The sequence below is a fragment of the Sceloporus undulatus genome, chromosome 2 (assembly GCF_019175285.1).
Source record: "Sceloporus undulatus isolate JIND9_A2432 ecotype Alabama chromosome 2, SceUnd_v1.1, whole genome shotgun sequence".
Taxonomy (NCBI): Eukaryota; Metazoa; Chordata; class Lepidosauria; order Squamata; family Phrynosomatidae; genus Sceloporus; species Sceloporus undulatus.
In genome coordinates, this window is record NC_056523.1 from 191,457,134 (window position 1) to 191,479,081 (window position 21,948).

The window sequence follows — 21,948 nt, forward strand, 5'->3', positions numbered from 1 at the left end:
ATGATAGGGTCGCCATAAGTTGGAAACAACTTGAAAGCACACAACAACAAACAATTGTTATATAATAATTCTTATTTTATTTTTAACTGGCTTGGACTGCTTCATTTCAGAAGGAGAAATAGTTATGCTTAATCACATGGAGCCCATTGCAGAAATAATGCAGGTTGACAGCACTGTAACTGCCACGGCTCAGTGCTATGGAATCCTGGGATTTGTAGATTATTGTGGCACCAGAGCTCTCTGACAGACCAGGCTGAATATCTCACAGTACTACAAATTCCAGAATTCCATAGCTAGTTAAAGTGGTGTCAATCTGCATTATTTCTGCAGTGCAGATTAGACCAAACATAGCCACTTGCCTGGAATAGCAATCACTTTGAGGCCTGAGTCCCAGAGTCAGGAAGGGTCAAAGGGCAAGATGAAAGACATGAACCCTTGAGTTGGAACTGCAGAGATGAAACTGTAAGGTGTCACCATCACAGTGCTTAGTAAATGGAAGAAAAAGGGGAGAAGAAATAGACTAACTGGTTAATTGACTGAAAGACTTGGTTGCTTCCAGTATGAATGGCTGGATTGGGCAAGACTTTTTCTTTTCTCCACTTTCGGTGACACTCCCATTGCTTCCTTGGCAGGTTCCCTTTCTGCAGTGGTAACAGCACCCTCTGTGCCAGGCTCTGACCAGGACTTCTTCTCCACCTCTTCCATGGCTTGGTCTCCTGGCTGGCCTCTATAACAACTTCTGGCCCCTTACCTGGGGCTCTGTAGAATGAACACAGGACACAGCTGGGACTGAGCAGGTAAGCAGAAAAGAAGCATTATTTACGACATTGAAAGAAAGAGTAGTCAACACTGTCTTCCAGTGTTCCCTCCTTTGTCTTCACTCTGTACCTTTCCTTTTCTCTCTCAACAGGTTTCTCCTGTCTACCACACTGACCTAGCCCAAGTCTACTCTTCATCCTCCACATCTCTGCCCAGCGTTGCCCAGCCTGGCTGTGGCTCATCACCACCATGGGAGACATGGCAAACAGCTCGGTGGATTTCTACCCCAAAAACCAGCGGCGGGAGCTGAACCATGCAGGCGGCTTTGGCTGCACCCTGGCGGAGCTGCGCTCCCTCATGGAGCTGCGTGGAGCCGAGGCAATCCAGAAAGTCCAGGAGACCTATTCCGATGTCAACGGGCTCTGCAGGAGGCTCAAGACCTCTCCCACCGAAGGTACCATTTTTGTGGATGTTGGGGCACCACATTCTCACATAATTGTAATTACAGTCGGCCTTCCGTATCCACAGTTTCTTCATTTACAGGTTCAACCATCCATGGCTTGAATATATATATATATATATATATATATATATATATTCCCCAAACCAAACCTTGATTTTACCATTTTATATGTTTAATGGGACATAAACATCTACAAATTTTGGTATCCATGAGGGTTTGTGAAACCAAACTCCAGCAGATACCAAGGGCCCATAGTATTATTATTACAGTCAAAGAATTCTTCACTTATTTTGGCTCTTAACCGAAAGCCTCAGTGGCAGTTTGCAAAGATCTATCCTTCTTAGGAGTGCTCTGGCCGACTCCTTCCAGCTTTAATTTTTAAGGAGCCCTTTTGTTTAGACTACCTACATTTAGTTTTTGTTGTTCTGTGCCTCACTCTGTATAATGCAGAAGCAGCACGTTTTGTTCTCTTAGGTCCAAAACACACTGTAGAAATAATCTAGTTTGAGACCACTTTAAACTGTCCTGCCTCAATGCTAGGGGATTATGGGAACTGTAGTTTTCTGTGACATTTAGCCTTCTCTGTCAGAAAGGTCGTAATAAACTACCATTGCCAGGATTCCCTAGCACTGGCTGAGGGCAGTTAAAGTGGTCTCAAACTGGATTATTTCTGCAGTATGTTTTGGACTTTCTTGCTCTAGAGCTGGAGACAAAACCAGAGCTTGAGAGGGTTAACTTTGAGGAACTACTGCTCTCAGAATCTCCAAGACATTAGTCATGCAGGTTGGTGGGAACTGGGACTTGTCATTAAAAATGCAACGTTTCCCATTTTAGAACCTAGGAATGCCCACATCACTTGTTGTGAGTATATTAGGGCTGATGACTCCATGGCCTTTGAAATGTCATTGGACTACAATTCCTATCATACTGCCTGGGTCTGATGAAAATTGTAGGCCAGCAACGTCATGAGGACCATATAGAGTCCTTAGTACTCAGTGAGATGGACCAACATGTCAAGGAGCATTTACTCTGAAGCTGCACACTTTTCTGTCTTTCCTACTACATGTCCCTTTATCAGCCATAGTTAGCAGGTAGTGAGTTTTATCTCTGGGAAAGTCATATGTTAAATGTTGCACATAAAGCATTTGTGAAAGGATCAGAAGCAGGTCAGTTATCTTGGAACTCCATCCCACTCCATTGTTTGAATTAACTTTCACTCACAAAAATAGGAGATGGATTTTAATTATTTCATTAAGGGAGATTCCCCAGCGTGGAGAAAGGGGGAACCAAGTTGTCTGGACTCTATTGGTTCTACAATAGAAATGGATCCAACAAGCAGTTGGTAAAGTTTCTCAGTGAGTAGTTGGTGTCTGTCATGGCAGGACTTCAGAGCCAGGTGGCTACCTTAATGCATCACTTCTCCAAAAGAGCTCAAGAGAGTGAGAGTGAGACATTGTGGGGGTTAAGGTACAATAGCATCCCAAATCTACAAAACAGTGATACCTTTATTGGACCAACCAAAATGCACAAAATACATGATGCAAGCTTTCAAAGCTCCACTAAGGTCTTCATCAGGCAAAGATGTTAAAAATGAAGAAAACAAATTATAAAATGATGATGTTAGTCACAGGCCTGTATTTTATCAAGGGGTTGTGTTGTTCTTTGGAGGAATATCTATGTAAGCAGGCCCTTCTTCCTCCCAGCCATGTCCCATTGGGAATAAAACATTCCAAAATCCAGGAGATAAATGTTTTAGTCCATTAGCAGTGCAAAAAAGGTACTTCTTCTGAAGCCAAGAGAGTAAGATGTAGAAAATCATTCACACCTAGGACTCCTATATTTGCTGGGTTCTCATTCCCTTGGTCATTTTGCCTGCTTCTTTCCTCTGGATGCCTAAACTCTATTTCTGAATGCTCAACTGATGTTTGAAGTTAGTACAGTGCTAGATATTTGAAACTGCTGTAAACTGGCTTCAAGTTAACTTTAAACTTATGGCGACTCCATGTATGAGAACCTTCCAAGTCACTGTGTCATCAACAGCCCTACTCAGGTCTTACAAACTGAGGGCAGCCATGACTTCTTGACTGAGTCCATCCATCTAGAATGTGGTCTTCCTCTTTTCCTACTGCCTTCCAGCTTGCCAAGTATCATTGTCTTTTCTAGTGAGTCATGTCTTCTCATTATATTGCCAAAGTATGATAGTCTCCGTTCAGTTATCTTGGCTTCCAGGGAGAGTTCAGGTTTAATTTGCTCCAGGACCCATTTATTTGTCCTTTTGGCCATCCATGGTATCCATAGAGCTGTTCTCCATCACTACATTCTAAATGAATTGATTTTCTTCCTATCAGTTTTCTTCACTGTCCAGCTTTCACAACCATACATATAAAATGAAAATACTGTACAATGATATGGACAATCCTAACCTCTTGTCCTCAATCAGGACAATCATATATTGTGACACACTCATTTCTTTAAGAGTGATCCAAAAATGTTATGATCTATACAATCAAAGGATTTACTATAAACTATAAAATCTGAAGAGTGTGGTAAAATTAAGGTGGGCAGAATTCTTATTTGAGGTAGCAATGCCTTCATTTTGCCCCCCCCCCATGCATTGCTACACCCCTGATTTCATAAGGTAAATTAATGGGGAATAAGCCAGTGTGGTGTTGTGGTTTGATACTCTTGGAAACTGGGAAACTAAGGGGTCATTCCCACTACAATTTGAAGCGAACCATGATTTGTGGTATATGAACCTTGTTCCCATTTGAAACTGATTCCGATCCGTATTGGATCGATTCCAGTTGGATGAAGCGGGGCAAAGGCAAAAAAACCCGAGTTTTCCTGATAGTAGTTTTTTTGTGGTTCTTTTCAGAAGAATTGATTCTGAAGTACGTCCAAGAAGTGGGAACGACAGATCAGAATCCATTCTTTCTGAGAGGAGGGACAAATGGCAGAGGGGTGTATGTGTCCCATCCCATCTCCCCCCCCCCCCCCCCCCCTCCCTCCCCCCTCGCCTTGTCTCCCCCCCCCCGCCCCCCTTCCGTCCTCCCTGGCCCTCGATCCCCCCCCCCCCCCCCCAGCCCTCTTTCTGTCCTCCCTGGCCTTGCTCTCTGAGCCTCACATTCTCTCAGCCTCCAACACTCCCCCCTCCCCAAATTTCCAAGCTGGGCTGCTTGGGTTTCCGCTTATGTCACAGATTGACAGGGGATTCTGAAGCAGCACTACCAGTGGGGACAACAATCGTGCCAATAAAAGTGATCAGACTGGGATAAGGGGGGGGGACTTTCATAGTGGGAACAACAGACCTTTTATAAGTGATTGCCAAAACGGAACAAAGGCAAATCAGAAAGTGATTCAAACTACCAGTGGGAATGACCCCTAGGATTCAAATCCCCGCTTGGCTATGGAAACCCAGTTCAGTGTCCTTGAGTAAATCACACTTTTTCAGCCTCAGAGGAAACCAAGGGTAAACCCCTGCTGAACAAATTCTGCCAAGAAAACCACATTATAGGTTTGTCTTAGGGTTGCAGTAAGTCAGAAATGACTTAAAGGCACACAACAACAAGGGCTATAATTCAGTGGTTATTGATCATGGCTAACTGCTCACCTGAGTCCCAGTTGCTGGCAACAACAGAAGGAGGGTGCTTTCACATTAATTCCTTGCCTGTGTGGGCTTACCATTGAAGCATCTGCTTGGCCACCTTGGAAAAGAAAAGTTGCTGGGCTGAGAAGACCTTTGCTTTGATCCACCACAACTTTGGTTAGGGTTTTATGAGGGTTAAATGCAGCCGCCTCTGGCTGTGTTTGTGTTTATTAGGGTTTGGATAAGCCATAACCCAGTCTTAGACTAATGGACATGTCTGCATGACAATTTATGGATGTAATCATAATGGACCATATTATTTATTTACTTAGAATATTTATACCCTGTTCTTCAACCACAGAGGCTCTCAGAGTGGCTTACAGACTGTAGTTCCCTGTCCTCAGGCTGATAATCTAAATAAGACATGACACACAAGGAAAGGGAATGGCGGTGGATGATTATTTTTGTTATTGTTATTGCTAACCAGTTTAGTCTGTTCGGCCACTGCATTTGCCATTCAGAGGTAAAATTCGCTGACAGGCTGCTGGAGGCATAAACAGAAATTGATTCATGTTTTGTAGATTTCTGTTTCAGATTTCCAGATGTGTTGCTGAAGCAGATATAATAGGGTCAGGGTCAAGGTACTGTGGAAAAACAAATTTAGGCTTTATGAGATTGAGACTGTCGGCTGTCCCACACATGCGTTTGGAAATGAGGCTGGGTTACTTGACTAAATGTTTTAATGTTGGAAAGTATTCAAAAATGTAATCTACTCCCCACAGTCATAAGTAGTAGAGTCCATACCATCCTTGCCTCTAAATTTGGTAGATGTGTAGACCAGACCATAGAAGGACTTACTTCTGAGTAAACAGGATAACAGTAAACAGTATGTTTAGGCTTGCAGCTGGAAAGCACCATGAATGAAACTGACTCAGATTTTCCAGCTGCAGACCACTATCAATGGCTTTAAGACAGAGTCATAGCTGTCTATATTAGCTTTTAGTGCCCTGATCTTTGCTCCCCTTTGCAATGCAAAGGGGGATTGTGCTGGTTGCTTGGACATCAGAGGTTGATGCATACAGGCATGAACAAAACCTTAGAAGACTAGCTGAGTTGGATTTGGTGGCCCATAAAAGGTAGCTAGCCCACCTTTCTCCTGGCAGTTTGACCCAATGTTTAATGTTCTTCCCTTAGTGGTGGATAAGCCAGTCTCTTTTTTGAGCTCTTAGTTCATCAAAGAGGGAAAGTGACAACACAGGGAGAGAGTTTAGGCTTTACACTGACCTTGTCTGACCCTCTGTGCCTTTAAACAGTCTTGTTTAAAGGCTCTGATGTCAGAAACTGATTTCTCCTGCTTCATCATCTGTCCAGTTCTGGCTCTGTGTCAAGTGACAGGGGAAGAGATAAGAGAAAATGGTAGTGGGAGGGATTCATATTCTTAGGTAATGGAGCAGTGATCTTCAGCCCTCCAGATGTTGCAGGATTGCAAACCCCATCAGGCTTTGGCAGGGCTGTTGTAGTCAGGGGAGGTGTAATTTCTAGAATGATCAAAGTTACCCATCTGAATGATCAAAGTTACCCATCTGAAGCTGGGCATCACACAAATGGAGAGAAGCAGGGAGGAGAATTCATGAGTCCTGCGCAAACTTCAGGGAAGTTATTTTTTTTGGAATAACATATATACTCAACTATAAGTCGACCTCATATATAAGTCGAGGGCAGGTTTTGGGGCCAAAATTATATATTTTGATATGAGCCATAGATAAGTTGAGGGTAAAAGTTATAATAAAAGTTATTGGCATGTAATGAAGGATCTAAAAGACAAAGCAAAGGAAAACAATGCCAAAGAACTTACAAAATTCCGGCAGGCATAACTATTTGTGCTCATACTAAAGGCTGGATGGATTAGAGAATAGAGAGCAGACTAAACTCTTGCCTTTCACCATATATTTATATATAATATGAGTTAAAATACAATACTTATATTGATGCATGGATAAGTCGATTCAGGTTTTTTGGGGTCAATTTTAAAAGCTAAATTTCTAGATGTATACATGAGTATATACAGTATCTGCTGCCACACTGCAGAATTAATGTCGTTAAACACTGCTTTAACTGCCATGGCTCTGTCCTGTGTAATCCTGGGATTGCAGTTTGTTGTGCCACCAGGGCTCTCTGACAAAGGCCAAACATCTCACAAAACTACAAATTCCAGAATTCCATAGCACTGAGCCATGGCAATTAAAGTGGTGTCAAACTGCATTAATTCTGCAGTGTAAATGAAGCCTCCAACTCTCAGGAGCCCCCAGCCAGTTGTGACCATGCTGCTTGGTGGATTCTAGATCTCATTTAAAACATATCTAAGTTCCGGTCTGCCTGACCAACAGACATAGGGTTTTTATCATTCCAACTATTATTCTCCTTCAGCCAGTGATGGGACTCTAAAGATAGCTTAGATTCTGTCTCATCCCATTGTATTGCAAAATACATTCAAATCAGCATTCAAGCTTTCCCTTCTAATTGCTTATGGGGACAGCACTTTTCACAGTGTCTGCATTTGTTTCTTTTCAGTGGATATGCTTTTTAATTTGCTTTCAGTTTTATTGACAGTTTGAATAAATTTTAAGTCTAGTATATTTTTAGTTGTCTCAACTTTTATTTTTGTCTCCTTTAATTTTTGTAAGCCACCATGAGTCCCAGGGCTGGGGGAAATGCACGATATAATAAGGACTTTCTATCCAGAAGTGGGCTGAACACCAAGGAATCATTCCCTCTATCTAGAACTCTACATTTTCCAGACCTGTGCTCACATTACCCTAGGAGGCAGGGGTGGGGAGGAGAGGCCTCTTTGTGATCATCCCTCTTAGCTACTAACTCAAAGAAAGAAATTGGCAGCATGAGTTTTCGTAGACTAAAGTCTACTTCCTCAGATCCATCGAAAGCTCCTGCTGCTAACTTCTTTCTTTTAGTTAGTCTCAAAGGTGCTACAAGATCCCTCTACATACTGATTCTACAGACTAACATGGCTACATCTTTGAATTCTGCCTCTTAGCTATCATGTTTGGTGGGGTGGAGGATAACTTGGCTGGAAGGAAATCAGGGTAGTGCTTGCAGATGCTGTTAAAGGCCTCCTCCATTTCTCCCCCACTCCACTTTAGTACTGTTCCAGAGATATAGGGTTGGCTGCTTTTGGAAGTGGCACTAGTCTACATGGAGACAATATAAGTAGCATTGTTGTTGGTGTTGTTAATTGCAGTCATATCAACTCTGACTTATAGCGACTCTACGAATGCGGGACCTCCAAGTCACTTTGAACTCAACAGCCCTGTTCAGGTCTTGCTGTGGCTTCCTTGACTGAGTCTACCCATGTCTAATGCCATCTGCCTCTTTTCCTACTGCTTCTACCTTATTGTCTTCTACATTAGTGTCTTTTCTAGGAAGTCATGTCTTCTCATGATACGTCCAAACTATGACAGTCTCCATTTAGTTATTTTAGCTTCTAGGGAGGGTTCAGGCTTGATTTTCTCTAGGACCCATTTATTTGGTTTTTTAACAGTACACAATATCCGTAGAACTGTTCTCTAGCACCTCATTTCAAGTGAATGATTTTCTTCCAATAGCTATTTTCACTGTCCAGCGTTCACAACCATACATAGAAATTGGAAATACAATGGCATGGACAATCCCAACTTTAGTATTCAATTATATAGCTTGACACTTCAGGATCTTATCTAGTTCCTTCATAGCTCCCCTCTGAAGTCCTAATCTCCCTTTGAATTCTTGGCTGCATTCTCATTAATGACTGAGCCAAGATATGGAAAATCTCGAACTATTTCAATGTCTTCACTGCCTGCTTTAAAGTTATGTAGATCATCTGTGGTCATTATTATGATCAAGCAAGGGTGATAAAATGCAGCCTTGCTTGACCCCTTTGCCAATTGGAAACCATTATGTTTCTCTGTATTCTGCCTGGACAGTAGCTTCTTGTCATGAGTATACATCAGGACAACCAAATGTTGTGGCACACTCACTTCTTTAAGAGTGATCCATGATCTATGCAATCAAAGGCTTTGCTATAATCTATAAAGCATTGGCGGATTTTCTTCTGAAATTGTTTGGTGTGCTCCATTATCCAACATATGTTGGCTATATGATTCCTAATGCCTCTTCCTTTTATGATTCCAGCTGTGGCATCTGACATTTGTTGCTCCATATATAGTAAATGTTTTGAGCATAACTTTACTTCTGTGGGAAATGGTCCTGTAGTTACTGCAGTCTTTAAGACTAACTGATTTATTTTAGCATGCACTTTTGTGGATTTCAGTCCATTTCTTGAGGTGCCTAGATGGAATACAAATTTTAAGCCACAAGTATTTAAGTACCATATGTAGTTGTGGGGTTAGGATCAGAGTGGTGTTGTTAATAGGCTATATATAAACAATACAAATGTTTCTCTTGTTGTTTCCCCTGTGCTCTTTAAGCCCAGTTGCTCAGGTGTGATGGGGGTCTCCTTGCCAACATTCAACTAAGAAAAAAAATCAGTGGTTTCAGAGGGTTGACTGTATGTATGCATACACATGTAGATGGAGTAAGTATGGTGGATGGAATAAGTACAAATGGGTGGGAAGCACCGTCCTGGCACCGATTCTAGGGTTTGGGAGCACGCAGTGTCAGCATGCTCCCAAACCCTAGCATGTAACGGCAGTGCCATAATGATGGCCTCCCATATACACAGGGGCCGCCATCATGATGCAAGTGTGGCACAGCATCTGCACATCGTGGTGCCGCACTTACATCATCAATACGCAGCAGTGCGCCAATGGCGCAGTCATGGTGCCCGGCATGCACAATAAAAATAACCTGCTTTTAGCAGGTTCTTTTTGGTGCAGAGGGACGGTTTGGCTGCTGCAGCATCTCTCAGGAACAAAAATGGGTGGCTCCAGCCCACTACTTTGGGGTGGTCTGTTGATCCCCTATGTTCCCTAATTTGTTGGATTTGACATTTTTGAGGGTCATTTGATTTGAAAGATAGTCTGTCTGCAACTGTGCTTGATGGCTAATGACCAGCAGCCCATTCACACTACAAAACTATAGTGCTATGATTCCACTGTAACTGCCATGGCTTCAGCTTCCTATGGAATCCTAGGATTGGCAGTTTTGTCAGACACACTAGAGCTCCCAGGCTAAGAATTCCAAAGGCTCCTCCCTCAATGGCCAATCCCATGATGGAACCACGACATTTAAAGTGGAATAATAGTGCTGTAATTCTGTAGTGTGGATGGCCCCAGGACTCTTCTTTCCTCAGTCTTTGGATATGAACCTGAAAGCCCAGTCCCTGAGATAATCCTGACTCTAAATAAACATAGGGCAATATACCCTTATACACAAAATGTCTCTAATCCAGATAGCATAAAAGTCAAACAAGGAAAATCTGGTACTAATAAATATTCATATACCATTTAGAAAATAATGCAAATATTTGCTGAACTTATAAACTTAATATATTTCCTACTAATCAAACTAACTCATAATGTATCCAAAACAGCAATAAACTTTTTATAGTTTTATATAATAGAAATATTAATATCATTCAAACCATCTATTTACAATAAGACCATATAAACCATTTGGGGAATAATCATACAAATTACTTCAAAGCAACCATAATGTAAGGCATACCGACCCCGAACCTTTAAAAAATCCCATCAAGGGGACAATTGTAGACTGATAAGGTATAATGTCCAATAATTTAAATATAAGTCCATTCAAAGAAAACATGAAGTTCTTATGAAACATGAAGTTTTTGATATGAATTTTATAGAGAATGAAGTTTTAGATCCTATAATTGAAGGAACTTGAAGATAGATTTTACAGAAAATGAAGATTTACATCTTATGACTTGAAGGAACTTGAAGAGACGTTATTTCCAGAATCTTTAAAACTGTTTCATGAAGTCCTCCTTTTACATTGCTCTTTTAAATCCTGTAGTGCTTTAACACGTCTGCAAGTTCTTGCATATATTTTCTCCCTTCATGATAGGAATGTGTCTTCCAAAATGAGTTTGAGTCATTTGACGGTGAAGTAGCTTCAGAAATGAGAGCTGGCATGGCATAGTAGTTTGAGTGTTGGACTATGACTCTGGAGACTAGTGTTCGATTCCAAGCTTGGCCATGAAATCCACTGGGTGACCTTGGGCGAGTCACATTCTCTCAGCCTCAGAGGATGGCAGTGGCAAACCCCCTCTGAACAAATCTGCCAAGAAAACCCTGTGAAAACCACTTTAGGCTGGCCGTACATCAGAAACAACTTCAAGGCACACAACAACAACAACAAAAGCTTCAGCAACACAGAGGAGGCTGTGAAACACATCCAGCTCTATCCCTCTGCATCTACCCACGGTCCTGTACTTCTCCCCAGCATCTGCCACCTGAGCTGCCTGCTTCACTCTTTCTAATGCTAGGCTGCCCTGAATGTAGGGAATCGGCTAACTGACCACACAGTCAAGGGCAGCCTTGCTGCTCACCTCTAGCAAAGTGAAACCTGTGTGCAGCAATGCTGGGTTTAATTTGCTTGCTGCAGACAGCGTCACCTTGCCATGAGGCTGCAGTCGCCTATCAGCTGCCAGTTGTTTTTTTAAAGGATCAGATTTGCAGAGAGCACCAGCAATAACAAAGAGGTCAAGGGAGGAAGAACACCAGCAGAACATATTTATTTATTAAAGGTGTTTTTCTACCCTGTTTTTCAACCAGAAAAGACTCCCAGAGCTGCATGCAAAAATAGACAGTTGCACAGTCCCTGCTGTCAGGAGTATACTCTCAAAAGACACAGAACACAAGGAAAGGGACTGGAAGGAAGAAGGAGAAGAAGAAAAGATGATGTCAGTAGTTGATTCAATTGCTCATATGGATGGAAATGTACTCCGTTCTGGATCTGGATCTGCCTTGGTTTGTCACGTATAGTGGCTTGAGTGTTGGAATATAATTCTGGAGACTAAGGTTTAAGTCCCAGCTAGGCCATGGAAACCCTCTGGGTCACCTTGGGCAAGTCACATACTCTCAACTCAGGAGATGGCAAACCTCTGAACAAATCTTGCCATGAAAAGACCATGATAGGTTTGCCTTAGGGTTGCCATAAGTTGACTTGAAGGCACCCAACAACAACATACCCCCTAACTGCCCCAGTCTGGCAGGGTCAGTCCCAATTTATCCCTTGACATTCTATTTTTCCCCCCAGCTGCTTATAAAATGTCCCAGTTTCTCTTCCACTTCCCCCTTTCATTTTTTGCTTACTTCAGTCCCTGCAAACTGAGTTCAAAGTGCGACTCAGGGAAAGAGGAGAGGAGGGGGCAGAATCTTGTCCTTCCCAGTAGTCTCAGGCAAAAGCAAACTGCTGCAGCCTCGCTTAGCCTGTCTCTTCTTCCTCATTAATATCTCTTTTCCCTCATTAATACCATGTTGTTGTCTTGACCACACTCTGATATTGTTGCCCAATATCTGTGTAATGTTGGAGGTCTAGCCTTCTGAACCAGCCTGTTTACTGATTATTTTTTTCCTGTTGGTTTTTACCATTTCTTTTCTGTTGATTCTCTCTCCTCTTTGCTTTCTGAATTCATCCTTACTCTGCTTCTTTGCCAACCCAATCAGGATGGTACCTCAGCAGCCTTTCTGGTGTCATTTGGGAGAGCGAAAGAAGGGACACCCTCTGGAAAGATGGACAGATGCTGAGAAAATCATCAGGAGAGGTCTCTGATTGAACTATCATCTCAGATACAAACTCCATAAGAGAAGCCATCTAAGCAGTCTCTCTGTCTCTCTAAACAACACAGAGCTTCCAATGAGGTCAACTTAAAAGAATATTTACAGGAATTATATGCAAAATAGCTTGACTCCTTTTGGTTTGTCTCAGCTCCAATAGACCCATTCAATTGACTGTTATATGGTGCTACAACAGTCATCACTTGGGAGGGAGCATAGGAAAGTGAGAAGAAAGTGCTTTGCATATGCTTAGTTGCACCCTCTTCTTTCTTTTGGGCTACATCCCCATTGCAGAAATAATCCAGTCTGACACCACATTAACTAACATGCTCAGTTCTACAGAATTCTGGGAATCGTAGTTTGTTATAGTACCAGAGCCCTCAGAGAGAGAAGACGAAATGTTTCACAAAACTACAGTGCCCTGGATTCCATAGCATTGAACCATGGCAGTTAAAGCAGTGTTGAGCTGTAATATTTCTGCAGTGCGGATGCAGCCATAAAGAACCTTCCCAAATTTTGAGATATTGCGATCAGACACACTAAGCATAGTGAAATATTTGTGGATTTCTACAAGGAGACAGCTATGTGTGAGAGAGATCATACACAAGAAGAGACTTGACTTACTTGCTGCTCTTGATCTTGGCAGAGCGAAATGAATTCTTACCCCAGAACTCAGCCTGAAATACGTTTGAAGACTAAGGCTTAGCACAGTGGAATCACTAATGCAGAAGAGATTGCCTCTGAGTGCATACAGAGTATCTCCTCTCCACCACCCTATTCACAAATTACCAATATCTGGCACGTCTGCAAGAAGGAATTCAAGTACATCTGCAAGTAGGGATTCAACTTCATAAGACATGTCTTAAGGCCGAGGTATACTAAAGGCACCAAATCCCATCTGATCTTGGAAGCTAAACAGGGCTAGTACTTGGATGGGAGACTGCCAATGAATACCAGGTACTGTAGGGTATATTTCAGAGGAAGGAACTGGCAAAACCATATTTGAGTAATCATTGCCTAAGAAAACCCTCTGAAATTCACGGGGTTGTCATAAATCGACAGGTGAATTGAAGGCCGCACGCATGCACACATACACACGGCATGTCTTCTGGAGGTAGACGAGTCCAGGCAAAATCAATCTTCCTTCCGTCCTTCCTTCCTTTTTGAAGAACTGGCCTTAGGAGTTATTAATATCTTTGCAAGCTGCCATAGATTCAAATCCTGAGATGTCAAAGCTTGCTTCTCACTTTGTGCTGCTGCTTTCTGAGAAAACTAGGGTTTGCTCTGCTGCCTACTGCTCTGCTACAACGGGCCTTTTTCTCTCTGCTTGCCCAGGAAGGATCCTTGCTTCCAAGACCATGGGAAGGTAATGATGCCTGTCCCATCTCCTGGAAGGAGCCAGAGCAGATTCCAAGCCAACCTGTTCTGCCTTCCGCCTGCCTGCCTCTTTTCCTCTATCTCTCCCTTGGCTGCTTTCCCCTTGAATTGTCCTTGAGGTTGCGGCAGCACCGGCAGCCGGGACTGGCTGGCTTTGCTGCAGGGAGCTGCAGGCTCCTTTCCCATCACACAGAGAAGGGAAGGGAGGGGGAAATCCAGCAAGTGATGGGAGGGCAGCTGGTGACTGCAGAGAGAGCAGAGAAGGCCAATGTATGGGGAAGGGACAAAGGAGCAACAGGGGAGGAGGGAGCGAGAGAAGGAGACACACCAAAGGGCAGCCCAAATGCAGTGACTCTCAGGCTGCCATTCAGCAAAACTGCATGCAATGGAAAGCTCCCAATTTCCTTTCACTGTTGGGCAGAAGAGGGACTGTTGGATAATTCTCCCCATCCCAGACAACAAGGTGTGCCTACTTGTACTCCCGTTCTGCTGTCTGGGTGTGCATATGTGCACAAATGCCTTCAAGTCACCTATTGACTTATGGTGACCCTATTAATTTCACAGGTTTTTCTTAGACGAGGAATACTTAAAGGCAGTGGTGTCACTTGTGTTGGCATCACCTGGTGCAGTAACTCATGGCGTCATCCCCTCCATTGACCTACTCCTATACCACACTGTACAGAATCCTTAGTAATGTTTTTTGTACTAAAGTTACTCGTAAATTGTAATTCTCAAATGTCACACTGAATGCAGTGGTAACACTTGTGACATAACTTGTTGTTTTTGTTGTGTGTCTTCAAGTCACTTCTGACTTATAGTTCAAGGTCCACAACATGTAAATCACTGATTTATATATACAGGTATTCCAAAATCCAAAAACACCTTGAAATTCAATACGCTTCTGGTCCCAAGCATTTCACATAAGGGAAATTCAAACTGTATATATTTTATATTTCTGTTTGATTTTTGTTTCTTGTTGTGTTTGACTTTTGTGTACACAGCCTCACATCTTTACTGGCTGAATACACAGATTATATATTTTTAAATAGCTAACTGTATAAATAGCCTTTCAGCTATTTTCTGGCTGAAATATCTACTCTCTTCAGTCAGCTTTTCCCCATCAGACAGAGACTCATGAAGGAAAAAGTAGAGGGAAGGAATCAATCTATTTAAAGAGTAAATGAGTTTGATCAGAAAACTGGACTGAACATTAAGCGCGCCCCACTGAAATACATCCACCCCTCTTCTTCAAGCAAATTGACTCTTCCCCACATACATCCCAACTGTATTTCTGGGAGGTCAGGAGGCCTTCCATGTCAAATCTACTACAGAACCCCTGGAAAATTTCTTTATAGGAGGCAAGGACCACTATTCCAGTTGCTCCAAAGAGCTAACATAGATCCTGAGATAAAGGCTGGAATCCTATTAGAAACATACGCAGGCATAAGTTGCAGTGATTCTTTTTGATAATGTATAACAGGCATATCCAGTTGATGTCTGTATACATGGGATTGCACATGTGGGACCCTTCTGCATACACTACCACATTAAATAGCATACAAATGTGTGCTATTTAATAGAAAATGGCATTTGAATGTGTATTTCATCTATGCATTGCCTTTACACATTGTGCATTGCAATTGCACAACGGGTTGCCAGCCATATGCATTGACTATTGATCGACATATGTTGTGTTTTGTTGGTATTCAATATAGAGGTTGTACAATGTACCTTTACCAGCAGATACTCTATACTCATGTAGGATCTCAGGCAAGGTGTATGAAATACTTTAGACATGTGGCATATCTGTATGGAATCACTTTGATGATTGTGGTGATGATGCACAATCCTCAACATATTTACTTCAAAGTAAATTCTGTTTTGTTTGTTTGTTGTTGTTAACTGCCTTTGAGTTGATCTCGACTCTTGCCAACCCTGTGGATGACACACCTCCAAGACTCCCTGTCCTCTACCATTCAGATTCTGCAGATCCAGGCCCATGGCCTCCCTGCTTGAGTCTATCCATCTGGCGTATGATCTTCTTCTCTTTCTGCTGCCCTCTACCTTTCCTAGCATTATTGTCTTTTCTAATGAGTCCTGCCTTCTCATGATGTGGCCAAAATACAACAGTCTCAGTTTCATCATCTTGGCTTCCAAGGAGACATCAGGCTCCATCTGCTTTAGGACCCACTTGTTTGTCTTCTTGGCCCCATAGTATTCTCAGCACTCTTCTCCAGCACCACATCGCAAATGAGTTAGTTTTCTTTCTGTCAGCTTTCCTCACTGTCCACTTCTCACATCCATTCATGGTGATGGAAAATACAATGGCTTGGACAATCCTCACTTTAGTGTACAGAGTTATCTATTTATACTTTAGGATCTTGTCCAGTTCTTTCATAGCGGCATTGCTCAATCCTAGTCTTCTGATTTATTGACTGCAGTCTCCATTCTGATCAGTGTTTGATCCAAGGTAAAGGAAAGTTTTGACTATTTTATCTAGCTATGCTCATTTCCTAATAGAATACATTTAGAATTACAGCCTGATTACACACGAAGAGAAAATGTGTCTTTCTTCACAGACCCCATTCACACTAGCGTTTTTGTGACAAGTAGATCCAGGGAGATTGGATGATGTAATACCAAATCAAAGTTCCCACAGTGTTTACCCCAGTTCACTCTCTCTGTGGCAATTTAACTCTGATGACGTTCACATTACCATTTGTATCAATTTAAAACGAAGCTGCCATTTTGCTTGTTTTCAGGGGGGAGTTTACACTACCAGTCAAATGATGTGCATCTACATCACATTGTTTGGCCAACCCCAATCCCCCATCAGCCTCAGAGGATGGCAATGGCAAGCCCCTCAGAACAACCCTTAGCAAGAAACCCTGGGATAGGTTAGCCTTGGGGGGAGTTACACTCTTTCAGCCATATAATTATATAATAATATAATCTCTCAGCAATATAATAGGGTTTTTTTAAATGTCAAGCAAATAATGCACACCTTTGTCATACTGATGACATGAGGATTTAAAGGTGCAGTCTACTGTGGCCATGCAATAGCAAATAGGTGCATAAGCTGTCAAATTTTATTTAAAAAAAACACACACACTGTCTAATGATGTTCCCAGGAGAACCCCCTCCCTAGCTTTGGTGAGCTCTGGGCTGGGAATCAGACATTGGTGCAAATAAGGGGATTAATGGGCAGGAAAGGGGGGGGAGCCAGGCTGCGCTTTAAAGAGACCACTTCCCAAAGTGCAGGAAGTTTGAATCCACTGCATTTCTGGAGCTACTTTTTTCATTCCTGCAACCGAGTGCCAAGAGGGAAAAACAATTGCGCTTGATTGGCAGGGAGAGAGCAAAGTGGTGGGCATGATCTGCCCCCTGCACATTAACTCCTCCCTCTTGGATGCCCCCGAATGGGATCGGGAGCAAGTTCCCATTGGTGACATCCTGACAAAACCCGGTATTTTAGAAAAGAAATGGGGGAAAACTCAATCTTGGAAAATCTGGGTTAAAGGGGATTTGCACTGGCCCCTCTTGAATTCAGGTTGGGAAAAAACAATGCAGTGTGAACGATTCCTTTTAAACTGGTTTTCAAACCGGTTTATAATGTAGTGTGAACAGGCCCACAAAACACAGTTCCCTTTATGAACAGATGCTATAGGATAGTCTTTTGTTTAAAGAAGCCCTATGTTTGAAGTTTTGTCCACTCCAAGTCCATAATAAAGGCGAAGAACCACAAAGAGGGAAAATAGGCAAATGATTTGACATTGCTCTTCTACAGTCAGTAGGGCTTGACCGACAGACTGAGCTGTGTAAGCATACAGCTTGCAAGATCACAGACTACCCCACTATGGTGAGATATATTACATTTCTATATAAACTGTAGCAATTGCCCTTGGCATGTTCAGGTCCAATTAAATACAATAGTACAGTAAAATGGGACCAGATCGAAAAGTCAGTGAGGCCATTCCTTTTCTTTCTTTGCCTTTACCCACCCATCCTACTTTCTAGTTCATGAAAGAATCATGGGCACCTGTCATTAATACGTAGTGGTTATTTTATATGGTTGGCATCTTGCATGTCAAAAGCACATAATATCTATCCTGTGGGTGTATGTGACAGAGAGGGAGAGAGAGAGACTAACCCTTACACTCTCCATATTAGTCATGCTGTTATGCTGTGTAAAACGTACCTACAGTACATTTAAATTATAGGAAAACTTAATCCAGCAACTTTTCAGTAGCAGGCCTGTAAATCTCATGTTCCACGCTTGTACTGATCCAGACACAGCAAAGCATTTCCCAAATTAATATCACACACACACACAGAGTACTCTCCAAGCCCAACTAACTAATATTAATTCCCCTGCATGGCACAGCTTTGCACCCATCATAAAGAAATTGAGACCAAGCTCCCATGAGGATGGCCAGCCTATGTCTGGGCTGTGTTAGTTCAAACTGAAGATCAGGGGATCTACCATGATGAAATGTTCCTCCACCTGAAAATATACCTACTATTTTAGAAACACACACACAAACCATGAGGGTCAAGGGATGAGGGATAAGGCCAGTTCAAGACCTTCTGCTGCACGAAGTAAAAAAGTAAGATGGCATCTCATGCCTATTCCAAGTACAAAGCCTATTCCAAGTACTAGCAGTTGATTTTTTTTCTTTGGCATTGGCAATGGGATGGCATACTCCACAACCCATGAAGGCAGCATAAAAGATTTGTTGGTACAAGGTTTCATCAAACTGCAGTAGTCAGCTGAAGGGTCAAAATAGAAGTGACTTTAACCACATGCCCATATTGCGATGTGTGTGTGTGTGTGTGTATGTGTTGGGGAATGCTGAACAATCTCAAGTGCCATTTTCCCACCAAGATTCCAAAACTAATATGCATCTTTATTGTATTGTATTGTGCAAATGACAACTGGGATGCAGGAAATCTGGAGAGCACAACAGCTGCTTTTTGTACACAACTATAGCTCTGTTAAAGCACTTTTTTTGAATCACATGGTTAAACATCTAGTTACAGTGGTGGCCACTTCTACATTGTCACAAATTAGAGGGAGGGGATAGCAGAGGAAAAAAGAACTATTCAATATGCCTCTGCTAATTTATGTACAGATGTAAATTTAGAAATAATTACTTTGATTTAAATAACATCACAGCAGATCTCAGGATAGTGGGGAAGACTGTTCTGAGCTGTCACAGTGTGCCTGCGCAGTCTCTTTCTCAGTTCTTTCCAGCCAGGGTTTCCAATTTTGTGGCTTCAAAGTCTATAACTGGTGCAGATTTTGGACAATGGGTTACATCCCATTCTATACATGTTTGGCACCTTACTCTAGCACAATCTGCAATTGTGTGTTGTGCATGGGTCGGTAAGGCTGCCACTTGTTTTATCTTAAACCTGGTCTTATTTCTGTCCCCTTTAAAACAATTTCTACATCTCCAGACATTAGCTGGTAATAATGTTTTCCCAATGCTGTCAAAATGTAATCTGCTGATTGCTGCACATCAAGTACATATTTTAAAGGCACAGGAGCAGGCCAAGCTTTCTTCCTGTAATCAGTTGGCAACCTTGGAGAGAAGTAAGGGCAGAACAAAATGTGGGAAATGGCTTTTTAAAAGTAGTTCATTATGTAACTCATAACAAAGATATTAAAAACTGATTCATTGCCATAGGTGCTACAAAAAGAAACCTGTTGCATTACTCATTCCATGAATCATTACTAGATCATTTGTTTTTTTAAATTTAAAAAGCTCATTGAGAGTGGTAAGACAATGGCATAAAACACTACAAATTCCATTATGAATGCCTCAAAAATGCCCTTTAAAAATAATTAAAAATGCAAAAACATTATCTTTAACCCAGAATTCAGATTGTTCCTACTTCCTAGATTATGTTTGAAAGGGAATGGCACTACGCCCTCCTCACATACAAAAAAAGTAATGACTTACAGCTAACAGTATTACCAGTTGTAATATGCTCTGTGTAGGAACTGTGAAGTGTTTTGGTTAGATGTGGATGACGTTGGTCTGTTCTATATAGATGGAGGGTGATGCCAGTACTGTGTAGATCTGTGATTCCCAATCTTTGATTCTCCAGGTGTTTAGGACTTCAACTACCAGAAGCCCCAGCCAGCTTGGCCAACAGTCAGAAATTCCAAAACATCTGGAATACCAAAGATTGGGAACTACTGCAATAGATTGATGTCAACAGAGAACTTTGCTGACTAAAGAAACTCTTCCTTGTTTCACTATAAACTCTGTGGAGTTCTATTCTCTGTTTTTTTTACCCAAAAGACATTAATTTTTATTTATAGCCACAGGGGCTAGCAACCTGGGTAATTTAAAACTTAAATAGTGTTTAGGATTTTATGGATCTGATGTAGTTGTGTGCTTCAGGAGTTTATTTTCTAAGCACAGCCAACCTCTTAGCTCCAAAAATTTCTTCAGAATACTCACTTGCTTTTGATCCACCAATACTTGGAGTGTATGAACTGAACAGCACTGAGAGCACAAATAAAAATAATAATTGCTTACAGAACATCAGTCCTGATTAATCCCACGTTTTCATTTGCTTTTATAACATTCTGGTTTTTCTCTCTTCCTCAGCTTACTTCAGTTCAGTGGCATCCCCAGTGTCACCTGGTGCAGGGGGCTGTCGAAGGGATGGGGCGTGGGGGTGGCCAAAAGGGCATGCTTGGCCCTCTCCTTTGCTGTAGCAGTGGAGGTCTCCTTGTGCGGAGGCCTCCACCACCATGTCAAGCCAGAAGTACCTGACTGGGTGTCACCCCTCTTCTGGGATGTCACCTGGCATGTACCACACCTCCTGCACCTCCCTAGTGATGCCACTGCTTCAACTGCTGCAGACTGAGGTCAAAGTGCAAAAGTAATTTGAACTCTGTTAACTGCAAGGGGGAGAGGAGACATGGGGAAGAATCTTTCCTTCCTAGAAGAGCAAACTGTTGCAACCTCTTCTAGCGTGTATGTTATTCATCATCAATAATTATAGGAGTCTTGGTGGTGCAGTGGTTAAATGCCGATACTGCAGCCACTCACAGCCACAAGGGTGCGAGTTCAATCATACAGGGCTCCAGGGTCCACTCAGCCTTCCATCCTTTCATAGCTCAATAAAATGAATTTGTTGGGGGCAATTGGCTTACAGATTGTAAACTGCTTAGGGAGTTCTGGGCACATTGATAAGCGGCACAGAAATGTACATGCTATTGCTATTACAATTGCAACAACCTTTGCGATCTTGAGCACACTGATGCTGTTTGGTCACACTTGTTTCAGTTTTCATGTGTGAAAAGTTGGAGGACATGTGATTGCTTAAATTAAGTGAGGCTCAAGAATGATCAGAGGGGAGGAGGGAAGCTGCCAAATACAGTCGGTCCCTGTTAGCCACTGAGGTTTGGTTCCAGACCCCCCCCCCCTCCGTGGATAACAAAATCTGTGGATGCTCAAGTCCCATTAAGTACAATGGCATAGTAAAATAGTGTCCCCTTATATAAAGTAGCAGAATCAAAGTTTGCTTATTGGAATTTGTATATTTTTAACATATTTTCAAACCATGAATGCTTGAATTCATGGATATGGAGGGCTCACTGTAGATTCAAGTAAGCCTGAGAAGACAAGAAAGAGAAACCAAATATCTCAGGTGCTGTAGGGCAAGGAGAGCCAGAGATGTGAGGATGCAGAGCTCTTTTTCTTTCTGAGGGTGCATCTGCACTATAGAAATAATGCATTTTGACACCACTTAACTGCCATGGCTCCATCCTACAGAATCCTGGGATGTGTAGTTTTGTGAGGCATCAGCAGTCTTTGGCAGAGAAGGCTAAAGACCGTGTAAAGTTCCAAACTGCAGGATACCATAGGTCGGAGCTACAGAACTTAAAGTGGTGTCAAACAGCATTATTTCTCCAGTGGAGATGTACCCATAGTCATCTTGATCAGATAGACAGAGCAATTAAGAACCATAGTTCCCAAAATTCCCCA

At 42.2% G+C, this 21,948-nt stretch overlaps 1 protein-coding gene across 3 annotated transcripts in view; it reads left to right on the forward strand.

Moving 5' to 3' along the window:
* The first annotated feature begins 632 nt into the window (after positions 1 to 632).
* Positions 633 to 21,948, forward strand: part of ATP2B3 (ATPase plasma membrane Ca2+ transporting 3) — a 99,641-nt gene continuing 78,325 nt past the window's right edge. For all 3 annotated transcript variants that reach the window (XM_042451151.1, XM_042451149.1, XM_042451150.1), the window contains exons 1-2: positions 633 to 797; positions 911 to 1,213. In XM_042451151.1, coding sequence (XP_042307085.1) covers positions 1,009 to 1,213 — 205 coding nt within the window. In that variant the 5' untranslated portion in view covers positions 633 to 797; positions 911 to 1,008. The remainder of the gene's footprint in view (positions 798 to 910; positions 1,214 to 21,948) is intronic.